General features: G+C 48.5%; 3 protein-coding genes across 3 annotated transcripts; 1 reads left to right on the forward strand and 2 right to left on the reverse strand.

Annotated features, from left to right (window-relative positions):
* Nucleotides 1-9,059: 9,059 nt before the first annotated feature.
* Nucleotides 9,060-10,324, forward strand: CTRU02_201837 (uncharacterized protein; the record flags this gene model as incomplete). Its single annotated transcript, XM_070203936.1, has 5 exons — nucleotides 9,060-9,219; nucleotides 9,281-9,322; nucleotides 9,523-9,675; nucleotides 9,729-9,946; nucleotides 10,019-10,324. The coding sequence occupies 5 exons, from the start codon at nucleotides 9,060-9,062 to the stop codon at nucleotides 10,322-10,324; spliced, it is 879 nt and encodes a 292-aa protein (XP_070062518.1).
* A 295-nt stretch (nucleotides 10,325-10,619) lies between these two features.
* On the reverse strand, nucleotides 10,620-12,361 carry CTRU02_201838 (putative epoxide hydrolase; the record flags this gene model as incomplete). The annotated part of the gene is made up of 3 exons (XM_036725193.1): nucleotides 10,620-12,048; nucleotides 12,104-12,234; nucleotides 12,296-12,361. 3 exons carry the CDS (start codon nucleotides 12,359-12,361, stop codon nucleotides 10,620-10,622), a joined length of 1,626 nt encoding a protein of 541 aa, XP_036582871.1.
* Nucleotides 12,362-13,437: 1,076 nt separating this feature from the next.
* Nucleotides 13,438-16,317, reverse strand: CTRU02_201839 (high-temperature-induced dauer-formation protein; the record flags this gene model as incomplete). Its single annotated transcript, XM_036725194.1, has 5 exons — nucleotides 13,438-14,420; nucleotides 14,499-14,742; nucleotides 14,791-15,384; nucleotides 15,446-16,165; nucleotides 16,222-16,317. 5 exons carry the CDS (start codon nucleotides 16,315-16,317, stop codon nucleotides 13,438-13,440), a joined length of 2,637 nt encoding a protein of 878 aa, XP_036582872.1.
* Nucleotides 16,318-16,469: the final 152 nt, after the last annotated feature.

Below are 16,469 nucleotides of genomic sequence, written 5' to 3' on the forward strand. Positions count from 1 at the left end.
CTGCGTTCCGAGATATCCCAGGGGAGCCGATGCGCTCATCATTCGTATACCATGCGAATCAGGGTATACTGATGGTCTGGGGGTGGTCTTGCGGCCGTCAAGGGTATCTAGCAGCGGCACTCCTGTCTTGCCCACGGCAATGACAATGTGGGGAGGGGACCCAGAGCGGGAGGGCCATGTTAGCACCGGCTGGCCAGGCCTACAGCCATTCTTTCACTCATGGCACCCCTGGCTTGCTCTATACCCTACTCCTGCGACCAAAGATTCCAACCGACACTTGTGAGGTAGGCAGTAGGGTTGGGCCACAGGCCGATAATCGCAAAAAGCCATCTGCAAACAGTGGTCGAGTCCTTGGGGTACAAATGGAATGTCTTCCCGTTCATAGGTACCAGATCTGAGTAGATCTTGGAATACTCCCTATTGGACAGATTAATATTACGTCTTGGTCGCCAAAGAAACCAAAAGAAGGGGAATAGAAAAATAACCCTGGTTCAAAAGGGTGTGTGTGGTAGGTAATCGCCCGCTAGACACACGTGTTCCTCACTAATCTCGCTTCCAGAATAGCTGCTGAGCACATTTGTACTGCAAAAGCGATTGGAGCCGAACGCGGAGGCGATATCCCAGATGCGCCTATTAAGCTTTATACTTGCACTATGACAGCACTAGGAATGCCGTCAAGGTGTTTGACGACGTCTCACTCGACCGGTGGCCGTTGGCGGTAACGAGAATCCCGAAATATTGCGCGGCACCGCCCGGAACCGGTGGAAACGACCCTGTTGTCGGCCCCAGCTCTTGGAATGCTGGACGGCATTGACCGACCCTTTGTATCGGTACGTCAATGGCTCCGAAGCCACGGCGCACGTGAATTTGGCGCATAACAACGACGAGCAACAGCCAGCAAAGGTAGGTAGAGATTGATGCACACTTGACTCAATTTAAATAACTAATCATTCTGTTAGTTGTGACCACTATGAAACCAGAAAGTAGACTGTGATAGTCGAGACCCAACGAAAGGTCGAATACATACCAAAATCATCGATGTCGTTGTCTTTGCCTTCACCACCAAGACAGTCTGTCGAATCCTAGCACAGGATAGGAATAGGCGTCTCAAACAGCCGCGCCTAGGTCATGCATCAGAGAGACAAGCGAGCCATTTAATGCAAGGGCTTAAAGAGAAATAAAATACGCCGGCTGGGAATTCAAGTGCGAGCAAGCAAGTCATATGTGATGTCGGCAAAACTTTGCAGACGCCATGTCAAGACGTAACTCGATTTGTGGTTAGAGCCATTGCTGGCCCAATCATTCAAACGAATCCTAGGGCGCATCATGGTGTACTCCGTAATGAGGATCTTATGCAAGTCTTTCCCACGGAATCCGCTGCTCGGGGCTTTTCCCCAGTTTAGACCAACTGTCACGCAGTCAATTTGCCCACCACTTATGGGGTAAAAAAAGATGCTTCCATTCATTAGAGACTGTCTAGGGGTTATTGGGTTGATTATATAACCGTCTATTCGGTAATTACCGATTTGAAGGTTTTCATGCACAAAATGACATCCCCGTTAGTTTTATATGGGAAACAATAGCCGGGTGCATGGGTTGAATGCATGCCCCGATATATGCAGTGGTCCGTGTGACACACCCCCTCAGAGAGGCAACCTGTTGTAGGTTGATTCTCTGTATTCTCATTCAAATACAGAAATGATACTATTCAGAACTCCGTATACTTACTACCAAATTCCAGATTCATACTGCGTTCTTCTCGATCAAATGTTCAATATTCGCCATACCCAATTGGGCGATAAAGTGGTTGTGTTTTTGGGCTGGCATTGCTTTAGTCATACCGTCTGCCACCATTTCGTTGGTTGGAACCCATTGAAAGTCAATTGATCCCTTCTGTAATTCCTGGCGAAGCCATAAGTTGTTGATATTGATATGGCGTAATTTGCTAGTCGCTTGGGGTCTTTCAGCAATCAATAGTCGAAGAGTTTGCTTATTGTCGCATTGCATGATGTATTTATCATCTAATTGGAGATTCAATTGTTCCATGAGTCGAATGGTTGCCATATATTCTCTTGTGGCTGCTGTCAAAGCAGCAAGCTCAGCTTCTGTGCTTGAAGTGACTACTCTTCGTTGTTTGACTGCTTTCCAATGAATTGGACCTCCGAATAGCATCATCACATATCCTTGAGTGCTTTTTCGAGTGACAGAGTCATCAGCGAATGAAGCGTCTGAGGCGCAGTAGAGGACTCCTTTCCCTTTGCAGTTGAACTCGATAGCGAGGTATTTGTTGTCCTCAAGATATTGTAAGCATTCATATGCTGCTTTCTGGTGTTCAGAAGATGGATTTGATAGGAATTCTGCTAGTCTCGAGCTTGTTCGAGCTATATCTGGTCTGCCAATCACTCCAGCATAGTTGATTGATCCAACCTTCCGTTGATAGTAGTTGATTTCCTCTGGCGTAGCCTGACCAGGACTTGGGACCAGGTTATCTATTGCCATAGGTGTTTGGCGTCGCTTGGTTGAGGTTCTGATCTTGAATTCTTCAGTGACCTTAGATATATAGTTGTCGAGACTCATCCATAGTTGACGGGTTTTTCGTTCTCTTATTATTCTGACTCCTAGGAAGATACTCAATTCTCCCATATCTTTCATTTCATACTCCTTTTTGAGTTGTTGAACTGCTTCTTTTACTTTGGTTTCATGCTTTTTATGGTATATAACCCCAATATCGTCCACAAAGTGGAATACTATGAAGTATTGATTGGTGTAGATACAGTCATCTTCTTGGAGTGGGATAAGGCCAAGCTTCTTGAATGATCTCTCCAGATTCTTTTGCCATAGCAGTGGGCTTCGTCTCAATCCATATAGTGCTTTTCGCAGGGCAAGACAGTATCCCTCTTGTCTGAATCCTGGAGGAAACCAAACATAGACTTCCTCATCAATTGTGGCATGTGTAAATGCGTTGACTGCGTCCAATTGAAGAGTCTCTAAGTCAAATCTCGCCACAATTGCCATGAGACTTCGCAGCGATATACCAGCAAGCGTTGAGGCATAGGTCTCTAGTTCATTTGTCGGTTGGAGATCTCCTCGAACACAGATCCTCGCTTTGAACTTCTTGAGATATCCTTTGCTGCCCTTATATGTGAATACCCACTTCAATGGGATAATTCGCTGAGTGTCTTGATCAATATTGCCAAGATCAATCATTTCAAACGTGCCCATTTGCCATAGTGATCTGTTCTCAATATTCATTGCAGCAATCCATTTGTGACTGTATTGGTGTTTGATCGCTTCACTGTAATTCTTTGGAACTGGTGGAAGTGTCTTTTGGTGTGGATTGCCTAAATCATCTGCTGATGCATCCCATTGATCTCTTCCTTTTACTGTATCCGTAGATTGCAGTGTGAAGTGGGATTCTCTTGCTCTTCTCAGTCTTTGTGATGATCTTGTTGCTTCTGGTGGCTGTTGATTTGTTTGACCAAGAGGGGCTGATCGATTGTAGATGTTGTGATTTCTGCTGCCACGAGGTCTTCCCCTTCTCGCTATGTTTGGGATTACTGTGGAGGAATCTTGTGGTATGATTTCTTCTGGTTCCAATTCTATGACTGGTGTCTGTTGTAGTTCGAGTCGGTCTGTTGAGGTTTCCTCTATGGTCTCACTTTGATCCGATTGTTCTGGAGTTGGCGATACTTCTGGAGTTTCTGGAGTCTCCCTCACCCCCTCAGTTGTTTGAGAATCTGACAGCTGTACTGTTGGTGATAGAGAAGTGGGTGTAGGTAATTGAAAATCCCCTGATTCTTTCTCCTGCATCGGTGTTGCCGGTGTTGTTTCTTGAGCGGCTGGATTCGAGGCGGGTAGTGGCCCGGTAATATTATCGCTGAAATCTTCTCCATCCCAGCCAGCTGTGTCTAGGTCTTGTTCAATTGGATTTGTGAATGGGATATCCATTTCTGTGAACTGGAATTCAAGTTCCATTTGGCTTAACTTGCTGGTATCCTCAATCCTTGGATCATACAGCGTGTTTTCGTCGAAAGTAACGTCTCTAGTTCTCATGACTTTTCCTATTGCTGGGATCCAGATTCTGTAGATATTTGTGCTGTCATAACCACATAGATAGCCAATATGAGCTCTTGGCGCAGTTTTGTTTGACTTTTCTATTCCTCTCTTGTAGTTTTGTGTCAAGGGGTAAGCTCTGCAGCCATATCGCCTCAAGTGTGCTAGTTGTGGCTTTTCAGCCCTCTTGTGGGTAGACTGTTGATGAGAGTTCAGCCAAGTGTTGACCAACCCCAATGGTGTCTGCCACTTGTGGCGTCTTCGAGGCAATCTGTTTGACAGATAAACTGCTGCTTTTGCCAGCTCTGGTGCCATCAATTCAGGAAAGCGAGATTGAAATCGAAGTGCTCTCATGATCATAAACACAGCACCTCCAGCTCTTTCTGCTGGGTTTTGAGCACCAGTGTACTCAGCTGATCTTTCAATCATATATCCATTCACAGCTGCCCATAGTTCAAACGCATTGCGTAAAGCAACCTCCCAATCTAGGCGTAGAATAGAGATTTTGATAAAGCACTGTCTCTCGAGGTATGCTGCTAATTCTGTCATAGCTTGTAGTCCCTCCTTTCGAGTACGAAGAGTTCTTATCCAGAAGAACCCTGACCAGCCATCGCTGACCAGCAGGATCACCTTCTCCCCATTGTATGCTTTGCTAAGTGTAAAGAAGTCGAGAGATAGATAATCTCCTACAGCAGTTGGCCAATGGTCTGGGTTTCTGCGGGAAATTTGGCGAGTTGCCTTCCCAACAGCACAGGCATCACATTCCACTTTTGTGATTCCTTTTATCTGTATCCCAAGAGCTGTTTTAAGTAGCTGTTCCAGTCCCTCAGCGCCTGGATGACCAAGTCTCTCATGCCACAACTTGGCTTCTGCTGATGATGTTGGGAGTGGTTGTCTTGTTGACTGAAAACCTTTGGTTGGTTTCCTTTCTACGGTTGGGCTGAATCTCACAGTCTTCTCGGTATTGCTGAACGAGGTATTGTTCAGCAGAGCTGGGCCAGCTTCAATAATGTATTGACCATATCGGTTTGGTGTTTTGAATAGAAGTCTGCCTTTTGAGTCGATAAGACCCGGTATTCCTGTTGTAAAGATGATCCCTTTTTGCTTCAGCGGTTCTGTCCCAAGGAGCGATGTTGGGTATCCAGGCACAAGCCATACATTTCTGACTTTGATCTCCTTGTTGTTGGATTTGCCGCCTTGGTTTGGTTTGATGATCATTGTGCCTTTCGCAATTGCATGTACATCTCCTCCTCCAGAGGTGAAGTCTTTTGTGACTGTGTAGTCGAGATCATGAAGTCTTGAGGAGTCGTTGCAGATGTGGAATCCTGTTCCTGAGTCTACTATCACACTGTCTGACAGTGGGAATCCTGAATAGAGACTTGCTTCTCCTTGATTGACGATAGTGACGAAAGATGAGAGTGATCCTTCTCCATCAGACACTTCTTGAGTATAGTGGGATGATGATTGTGTAGTGTTTCTCCAGTTTGAGGAAGATGTTGCTCGATCTGGGGACTTTTGAGACTGCTGATCGCTTGCCCCTTTTCGTAGTTTTTCAACTATTCTTTTAAGTGTGGTTTCTTCTGGAGATACTCATTCAATCTTTCCAGTGCTTTCTTATTTTCTGGATTATCTTCATGATAGTTTGGGCCTCGCTTCTTAGGGTTGGCATGTTTGCAATCAACAAATCGGTGACTTTCGTTTGGGCAAGCTGCACACTTTTGCTCTCGTTTTGCCCCCTGTTTTATTCCTTGTTCGTTTTCTCCTTGCCAAGTAGCGAAACTCGTGTCTTTTAATGGAGCAGCATTCAGCCAGTCTGGGTGGAAAGTTCTCACCCAACTGCGGAAATCGTTAGCTTGCTCAATTCCAGCAGTCTTGCTGATCGAACTGTAGGTTGGGTCATCCTTGTATCGCTTTGTGAAGTCGTAAGAGGCAGATGTGTAGTAATCTGGTGCAATTTGCTTGACTGCTTTCAAGAACTCAGAGACTTGAGTAACTGGATCGCTGAGAGCAGGGATTCCGATTGTTTGGGCTTCATCCATGATTTCTCGATAGATTATGAGCCATCCTCCAAGTTTTGCTCTTTTGATTGATAGCATATGCTTGTTATATCTTTCCAATACCATTTGTTGTCTCCCAAAGTTGTCTGGCGCTAGCTGTTTTTCAAGAGCTTTTATGATATCCCTGACTGTTTGCTCCTTGCTGACTTGGCTGATATAAGTGGCTGCTACAGTGTTCATGATCCAACTGTGAATTTCTAGAAGACTTCGCCGAACCTGGTTGTATTGGTCTTTTTCTTCTTGATAGATAGCTTTTCCATAGCTGATAACGTTGCTATAGTTTGCTCGTTCTTCTTGTCTGAGGTCTTTTGGGTCTGGGAATTCCAATCTTGGCTTAGTATTAATCTTGGTTCCTTTTGGATTCACATAGTCCCAGACTTCATGAACGTTTGCCAGCATCTGTAAGTTGTTGAACCAGTGGTTCCAGTCGCTGTCAGTCTGTAGCCGCTGTGTGTATTTTGCAGTTTCCGTAGTTGAATTCATGATCTCTCTTGAAAAGAGAACTGGTCTCTCTCTTCTGATCGTTGTGCAGTTGATTTTTCGCCGTGGCCAAGATTGAGTTCGTGACTAGACACTTCTTGTTTCAAGTTGGTGATTTTGTCGATTGTTGCCTAGAGGTTTGAGGGTATATAGCCAATCTCAACGCCTCAATTCTCAACAAAACGCAAGACGCCCCCCTTGTCTAATGAACCTGCCGTTTAGTGTAGTTGGTCTAGCCACCCAACTTGTAGCTATTCGCAAGGACCGTAAGACTGGCAAGCTCCCCTTCGTGGGTTCAATTCAGGGTTGTGGAGTTTTCGCAATTTGTAAAAAGTCTTATCGGTTCCGTTACACGAAGACTATAAAGTGAACCACCTGTTCGTCTTATCTGCCCGAAGCTTTCAGAGGCATAAAATGAGCAACTAGGTGTCTCTTCCGTTTCGTAATTCCAACCCTCCTGGCTGCGTATCAGTGGTATGGTCGAGCATGAACTTATATAAGGTTCAAGTTAAGAGTCCTGGGTTCAACTCCTCAGATGTGGTAAGTCCCCCTGAGTTGAGATGAACTTTTTGTGATTTTTTGATAAGTGTTGATGATATGAATTGATGACCAGAAGTTCTTTTGTGATTGAATGTTTCAACACTTCAACGTTCAGCCTTGTGTGATTGGAATTGATGTTTTGTTTGGTGGACTTGACTGCCAAAGTCTCATGGGTCGGTAACTTCGTCAATTGAGTGCCCTTGTCTATGGCATAAGTCTGAACTGCTCCCTTCTGGAAGTCGGTTTTTCAATTGGTAATTGTCACCATGAGGTACTGGGCTCATAACTGTCACGCAGTCAATTTGCCCACCACTTATGGGGTAAAAAAAGATGCTTCCATTCATTAGAGACTGTCTAGGGGTTATTGGGTTGATTATATAACCGTCTATTCGGTAATTACCGATTTGAAGGTTTTCATGCACAAAATGACATCCCCGTTAGTTTTATATGGGAAACAATAGCCGGGTGCATGGGTTGAATGCATGCCCCGATATATGCAGTGGTCCGTGTGACACCAACCAACAGAAGTGGATGTGGAGAGCATGGTCGCATCGCTGAATCACCTCAGGGGTCGCAGGTCTGTCTTTCATCATGTCTCTCGGATTCTCTCCTTCAAAACGATTCTCTTGAATCTGGTCACGAAAGCTTGTTGAAATGTTAGGATTGATTTTCATCCCTTTTTTTCCCCCGAGCGACGACTTACCTCTGCTATCGGTGTCCAGAGTCATCGCATCATCGATAGGACAGCGCCTAGCGCGCATACGACCCCTCTTGCATCGTGCAGATGACAGGGGAAGTTGAGCTGCAAGTCGGAAATGGAATACTTCCGTCTCATCTTTCCTTCTGTAGACTGCTGGTGGTTGCTACCCCGTTCAAGCTATCACTCCTTTGCCCTGTCCTCTGTCTGTCTGCGGCTTGTCTCGAGGACGAGGGTCCTGGGTCCTGGCTCCCTAGGTGCCGGCAGGATGTCTCTCGGGTTTTGGAATCTCTAGCAGGAAGTTTAAACTTTGGTAGAAGCTCAGATCGATGCTACCCTATGGATCGTCGATTAGTGATGGTGATGGCGGTCGGCGTCTCCTTTGCTCCGCGGTGGACAAGTTTTCTAGGCGTGAGCGACTTCGCCAACAATAGCATACCTTTGACCTTGAGCAATCATATGAGATCTTCCCCACATACACACTCGGGCTGATCATTCCTTGACTTGTTGGCCTGCACCAAAACGTTTGTCCTGAATCAGTAGGGCAGCGACAACCCCTCCTCTCTCGGCCCGACACAGCCTGGAAGACTGAGCGAAATCCCGATTTCCAATTCAAAGTGCGAGCGGTGAGCACTCGCAGCCTTCTCAAAAGTACTGCATTTGGGGGCTGATTTCTCTTCTGCATCTTCTGGGTACACTGCGCTACAAGTCCGTTCACACCGGTCTCCTATTCTATCCACGTCCTGTGTGAGCGCCTCCCTTCCCGCAAGAGTTCAACCTGACAATGACTGGACGGTCGATGAGAACCAACAGCCATATCTTATCCATCTCCACACCAACCCTTCTCTTGATTCTTTTCTCTCGGCCGAAGCTATAGAGAAGGCCACGAATGGGTCGGCAGTCCACCACACCATTCTACACCGCAACGGCCCGCCTTCAACGAGAAACTCAAAATCAGGGCAGACAACTCAGCGTATTAAGACGCGTCCAGTATGCTTCTGCCCATAGCATTCCGTTCTACTACACCATCTCTTTGATATGGGGTCCAAGAAAAGGCATCACGAGCCAGCATCGCCATCTTGTTGGCAAGGCTTTCGTCAAGTTGACCTTCACCGAATGTCCTTTTGCGTCAGCAAAGATGATGTCGAAAAGTCCATAAATTCAGCTCATTTCGGCGACTATGTCTACAGAAGAGCCCAAGGCATTACTTTGACAATACAAGATCTCGTAACATGTCGACTGTGCCGATGACTGATATCGAAGCTGGCCAGGCCAGCAGCAGCTACCCTGCGGCAACCCAACCCCCCGAGTTGAACCAGACATATCGATCTACGTTCTTTAACCGGTTGTTGGGCTCGTGGCTCTTGATGCAGCCTTCTACTACTTCGACGTGTAAGTGTATAATCACCGGTAACTACGAGTACTTGTTTGACGGACAAAGCGGAAGCCCCAGATGACGCAAACGCCTCGAGCAGCTTTTTCTACCGCAATCAACGTAAGTTGCTTACAACCAAAACAATCTCGGTTTACACTACCCCGGAAGATCTAACATGTCTTAAGCCGAGAGGTATGCCGAAGGCTGGCCACGCCTGGCGGCAGAACAGGAGGCGTACGCAAACACTGCGATACACCGCAGGTTTGGCTATTTGCTGCAACGCGTCATTGTAGACTGCACAACCAAATTGACAGATTTAGAAGGAACTCTCTACGAACTGGAACAGCGATGGTTAGAAGGGGGGATGCAAGCCCCTGAACGGCAGGGTTTGCCAGACACAACAGAAGACAGCCAACTGTCCTACGAGATAGCCGGAACCTTGCAGAAGATATCCTCATTGCTTCCCTCCTACTGTGAGTCGAGTCCACACCAGACGGCAATGCTTCAAGATTACTAACTTCACTAGACCGTTTCCTCGAGTGTCAAAAATTCCTCGGCTCTCTCGACGAAGTGCACCGCCCGGAGTTCCGCAACATATACCAGAAGATCCAGAGCGACGGATATCTAAATGAACAAGAGATGGCGTACCTACATTACCCAGAGGACTTCATAAGCACTTCTTCGGATCCGCTGTGGCGGATCGCAGAAGGATGGCTGTTCAAGCTACCCATGTGCTTGTTAGTGGTAAGCCCCCCGAACACAACGATACGAGCCACTTTACAAAACGAACAGCTAACTTAGATACGCGCATTTTAGTTTCTGTTCGAGGATCCGAGCACCAAGAAAGAGGAAAACGTGACTTTTCTCTCTAGTCAACGTATCCGTATCGTCGCCAAATCGATCCTCATATGCATCTACGCCCTCCTCTTACTCTCGCCAGTGTCGCTGCTTTACTTCTTCCCAGCAATGGGCAAAAAGACCGTCATATGCGTCGTGTTCGGGTCTACCGTCGCGTTTGCCTCGGTCATGGCTGCCCATCCAGGTATCAAGATGGAGTCCGTACTAGTCGCTAGCTGTGCCTACGCAGCCATACTCGCCACGTTGTTGGAGAACCTGCAATAAGAGACAAAGAAAGCCTATAACAACAACATATGGAGATTTAACCATCTCAAAGCAAATACATCTTTTCTTCCCACTACACACGTACGCAAGGTTTGGGTTTGGTCATAGTTGTGACAAGTCGGAAAATAGGTCCATGTTATTAGGTTATAAATAGCTCGATTATTCCATTGGCTTCCTTCCTCATTCTCGTGTTCATCGTCTTCATTTCAGCGAAGCGTATATCCTGGTATCATCAGACAAAATAAAAGAAACCAAAAAACTTTACCTCTCCAAAGGCACAAACTTGTAGAACCCCTCAATTGCCCGGAGGGGTAACTACAATAGTATCCGGACTCGCCTGGTCAAAGTCCGCGTCGGCTCCCCCGCCGTCCTTCTGCGACTTGCCGGGCGTCTCCGAAGCCTCGCGTATCCGCTCGAGGCGCCACGAGGCCTCGGCCTGCGGTGTGGAAGGCATGACCTCCGTCGGTCCCGGCGTGCGCACCGCCTGGTTTGAGCCTGGCGCTGGCGCAGAATCGGACTGGATTACAACCCCCTGCAACGGCTCAGTGCCAGGCTGGCTGCTTGAGGTCTTTAACTTGCTACCGATGGACAGCAACCCCTTGGACAGTCCTCTGATTCCGTCCAGGATGTGCTCGGGAGAGTCCCAGGCGACCAAACCCGGGTTTCCCGGCGCTCGATGCGTGTGAACCACGTTATACAGAACGTTGGCCCACGCAGGGCAAGCGTATGAACTTGGCGCCGGACGAGGCGAGATAGTTCGCGTCTCGGCGTCGGGTGGCCGTGTTCCCCCGTCGTCTCCAGAGAATACCGTGATTGCAACTCTAGGCTTCGTCGCCGGTTTCGGGAGCTGCTTTTCGTCATGGGCGAGGCAATGCGCCCAGAAGCGCATCGCTGCCTCCGGGCCGGGGAGCCACGCTGTCTGGGTGAAGGTGATGATCTCGGTGGGCGAAAAGTCCCTTGTGGTCCCCAAGATACGGATGACTTTGAGGACGAGGGCGAGTAACCCGACCGGCGAGTCACAGAGGGCGAAAGACGGCGTGTTTGGCTCCATGATGGTGTTTGGACCGAGTTTTGGTGACGACTTTGATGCGCGTGATTCCGGATTGGATTGAACACGGTCCAGAGAACGAAAGTCCTCGTTCTGATACCCAAGAACGGGGGCGCGGAAGAGCTTAGCGATGGTCCACTTCATCCATTCCAAAGGGGCTTCTTTGAGAGTCGGTGCCGTGATAGAAGGGTTGATAAAGTGAGCACCCGCGCAACTGCCAGAGTAGTGGGTGGCCAGGTAGTTGGCGAGCTTCCAGTCGATCTCTGCGGGACTCGAAGCTGCTGAGGCAGTGTTCGAGACAAGATAGGATGTGTATGAAAGCCTCGACATGACAACATTAAGGATCTCGGCAGCAGCCGAGATCACGGGTGTGTTGCTTGGGAGCGCATCGCTGAAGCCGAGGCCAGGAAGAGAAGGAATGACCAAATGAAAGGGTTGCTGAGTCTCGGGATTCTCTGGCTCGGTGAAAGGCTGGATGAGGTGCCCGAGTGAGAGATTAGTGAAAGGAAAAGGGGGTATCAGTAAAAGAGGGACGGCATGGTCGTGAGGCGACCTGACGTGGATGAAGTGAAGCCGGATGGAAGACTCTGAACCGGGTATGGATACTGCTGTGCGGAACTGAGGGAGTTGAGCGTTGAAAAGCCTCTCTTGCTCTCGCCAGTCATACTTTTCAAGCCTAGACATGCCCTTAGTGAGCAGCGCGTCATGTAAGTGGGAACAATGAAATTTACCAAAAATCGATCAGAGGCTCGATCTGTTGTTTGGGCTCCCACCAATCCTGGGACTTGGGCTCTACAGTCTCATGGGGCAGCCTCGTCAGCTCTAGCTTTTGTTTTGTGAGATCAAGATATTTGCTTGATACCTAAGTTCAAGGCTCAGTTAGCACTGCGACACTGAAAAAAACAAGATTGAGTGTTTCTCACATGGATGCGATAAGGTCTAATCTCATCTCCCGCTAAGATAACACTGGTTTCGAGAGGAGTCGCCATGTTGGGCAACAGTGGGCATGGCCGATGGAGAGAGTAAGTAAAAGTCTTTTGTTGTTCGGAGAGAACAACACAAAGAAGCCTTACTGCCTTAGACAGCGGGTGAGGAAGGCTTTGAGAACTTAGGGAAAGGGGGCATGAAGGGTATCAATACTCGGTACGTAAGCAAATAAGGTGCCGTCTCGTTACCATCACCGGGGACTCAGTAACATCCCGGCCCTCGTCTTTCCAAGCGAGCGCTTCCATGTCACCACGTCTATGTTCATCTCTCTCTCGAGGTGTGGCATTGTGGCTTATCCCTCCCTGTTTGTTTGACGAGGCCTGAGTGGCCTTGAAGGATGGCCAGCAAGTCTAGAACGGGTGCACAAACGAATGGACATGTGGCGGTGCGTACGAGTCCCCGGTTAATTCGGAAATGATCACCGCTTTTTGCCCTGTTTGCCAGGTACAGAGTTGCATTGATCCAACTAGTTCATGGATGGAGTGCTCGGGATATGGATCAATTGGCTATGGCTCACTCTTACCCCTGGTCAGTTGGGATGGCGCACTTGCCACAGCAAGCCACACCCAGCCACACCCTTTCGAGTTTCCCATCCTCTTCAGTTTCCCACGTTACGTGATTCACCTCACCAGCGCGCCGCTGCCAGTTACGGCTTCACGAGGTGTGTATGGGCCACGGGCGTTGAATCTTTATGCAATTGTATGCAATGTCTTTGTTTCTGGTTATGGGAGCTAAACACGCGTCCTTTGCCACAGCTGATCATCCGAACGCCAGCTGTAATCCAAATTCCAACTCCAGCATCCCCTTTTTTGCTGTTGGACGCCTCAATGATGCCCATCTCTGTTGCGCTGAGTCTTGCTGCTCACTGAGCACTAGTAAACTCATCACAACCCCCCAAGTCGTGACGTTTAGTGACGGTCGTCCCCTTGGCATATCCTGTGTCTCATTACTTCCACATGTACATTCGTTTAATGTCACTGGGCCCACCATGTCATTGCCATAAGCGTCCTACAGAGGACGTGCTATTGGATGTAGACAGAGAGGGCCGATATATTCCCAGTCAACGACTTGAGATCTCTTACGAGGGGCGTTGCGGTGTGCCTGATCCCGCACCTCCCGGGCCGCCACGTAGATTCATGGCGCCGATGCGAGACACAATATTGCTTCCTACAGCGTCAACGGCTCCCCTGGGTGAAGTCAAGCTTGGGCCTTGAGGCGCCGTTTCCTGAACTCGGAACAGCTTAATCGCTGTGCCGTTCCACACTCCAACCGTCCCCTTGGAGACCTGGATTTCGCTACTGAAGACAAAGCCCCAGATGAGCGATTCATACCATCCCAACGACAACTGTGACCACTCAAAGGAGTGCACGCGAGGTGGTCCTGGGTCGACGCCAACCAGCTTGATTTCCTGTATCTTTTGCAGAGTCTCCCGGCTTGCAGATTCGGCATTTAGCGCTTGGCGTGGCAATAGAGCCGACACTTGTTGGATTACAGTAAGAATAGTATGGAGAGGCAGCTCTGGGAGCCAACTCTCAATCCATTGCGCGGTAGGCTCAAAGGCACCAGACTGTGATTGGCCACTGACGGAATAGCCGCCCAAGCTTGTGGTGCTGTTCTGTCTCGAGAAGTTACTCATGCCAGCAGGCATTTTGCCTCTTGCCTTTTCCGACATTCCTCGAAGTTGAGTCGGTACTGCGTCTTCCGCATACTCGGCCTGGGATGAGGTAACAGACGGGTTCTCGCTCGTGGTGGATTGCGCGGGTGTTGGGTGATGGTCTTCGTCTTCGCTATCGTCCTCGTCGTCCCCGATTGCGAAAGTGCCGTCCTCCTCTGGAACATCGCTCAACGTGGGCTGTCGAGAATGCGATGTTGTTGGACTCCGGATGCTTTCTGCAGAGCTCCTAACAGAACTGGCTTCCAGCCCATCTCCGTTGGCCGCGGCCTCCTTGCGTCGAAGGTTTCGTCTTTCTATTTCTTCCTGGCCACTTTCAAGTGTAAATGATCGCAGTGCTTCTATGCGCTTCTTGTTACGCAGAATTGCGAAGAGCAATTCAGGGTTCCCTGGCAGTTGATCAGCATTGGTCGCGCTTAAGCCAGGGGCGCTTATATCTTTGAGGACTATTGAGGCAGGTAACTTACTTTGGTACTGATGCTCGACGATAGAATTGATCGATTCGAGCAGTGACCTTAACAGATCATGATTGCTGTCGTTGGCTAGGAGGAATGATGGCGAAGACATGGATGAGAAGAGCTGCATGAGCTTGGAGGCAGATGCCGCACTGAGTCCTTCGAGATAAGGGGCAATATTGTTGATCACAGCAAGCAAAGCAGGATATATGGCGGTTAATCTGCCTTGGCTTGTGGTAATGAGATTATAAATCGACTTAGGATGATTAGCATGAGTTCATTTCAAGGTGTCATGCTTACTCACGTGGATCAAGAAGTCGGCGTATGTTCCACTGAACCCTGGTATTCTGATAGTCAACGGCAGACTGTCTTGCCGTTCGAAAACCCTGTTCAGATTGGTGCCGAAGTTCTTCTCCACACTCAAGGTCTGAAGCAAGAAAGCGCACATGCGCACTACACCTTGCTTGGATGGATCGTTCTTGTACTCCAATGCGTAAAACAGAGTTAAAACAACGAAATCATGGACCCGCTCGGTATCAATAATGAAAGATCGGAATCTCTTGTTGCACTGCGTGATTTCCCAGAAAAGCATAATGATTTCTGGGGCAAACTTTGCGGTTGTTTGTCCACTAGGAAGATATGAGCTCTTTTCTTGGAGTGGCTGGTTGAGTATGCGCGTCATGCCGTCAACGATGAACTGGAAATCCTGTGGACGATGAAGTCTTCCGAGAAAGTGACGGTAATAGTTCTTCGAAGTCGTTCCGTTCTGCTCGGGTATTGGGTATAGAAGTAATACCAGCAACAGTTGCAAGGTGTATGTCACCAGGATCTGCTTCTCATCCTTGAAAACCAGCGTGTTGTAAGGCACACGCCAAGTAGCTGGGTTGTATTTTAGGGTCTATCATTGTAAGCAAGACTTCCAGAGGCTACGTAAGAAAAGTCAAAAGGCTTCAACCTACAGTATTGAGGAGCGAGCAGAGGACCGATAGCACGACCTGCTTATCGGCACACGTGCAGATATGTGTAAGAGCGCGAACTCCCTTTTGTGGCAAGGTATTCGGCGACATATACATACTCTGACTAGTCATTGTCATGAGCAGGCGAAGAATCTCACTTCGATTACTCTCGTATTCCTTGGTCGTAGCTACCGCGGTGTTGCAGCCAACACCACTCTGCCAGATGGCGTATGTGACTTTCGGACGCCCATGGGGCTGCCTTGGTAGAGTGAGATCGGAGAAGAAGAGCAAATCAAGGAGAGTGTCGATGAGTTCCTCAGCGAGAGGTTTCGCGTCTTCAAAGTCCTCGGTATCAGTTCTCGGTTTCGGCGATCTTTGGCCGTCCTGCGCTCCGTCGAAGAGTATCTCATTGGCAATGGCCGACTGCCTCGTCCTCTTCCTCCTGGTACCCCAGAAGAAACGTTCCTCCCATTGCTGGAGATTGTCTGCCTCGTAGATGAAGGGGAGGATGCGGGTCAGGACTCGAATGCAATTGAGGGCGTCCCGTTCGGGAGCGATTTCAGGATCCGGAAATGAGGGATGGTGGCGTAAAATAAACAACCGAGACGTAAGTGCGAGTATCAGAGTTTCTAAGTTTTCGAGGGCATTGTCTCTCGTGCGACGAATGTCGGCGGGGGCGAAGAGGCTGAAGATATCTTCTGACGACTCGGGAAGCTCCCAAAACTATCGCGATCTGGTCAGTACTACAGGTGAAGATGACACGATGCAAGAGGGCGTACAGAGGTCCAGTAGTCATCATCGGCTGGAATATGTCTTTCTTCAGACAGCCTGAAGATGCCTTTCTTGAAGACAAGCTTCGAGTCACTGGCACCCATGTTGTTACAGAGCGATCATATCTATCGAAACGTTCTGACAAGAGAGGAAGCTTTGGAGGACGACGGTGTAAGGTTCCAGACCAAAGGCTCCAGGTGCTACGTAATAGCAGAAAGGTGGGTCGCTGATAGTGTCTAGCCAATTAACATTGAAA

The sequence above is a fragment of the Colletotrichum truncatum genome (assembly GCF_014235925.2).
Source record: "Colletotrichum truncatum strain CMES1059 chromosome Unknown Contig_0001, whole genome shotgun sequence".
Classification (NCBI taxonomy): Eukaryota; Fungi; Ascomycota; class Sordariomycetes; order Glomerellales; family Glomerellaceae; genus Colletotrichum; species Colletotrichum truncatum.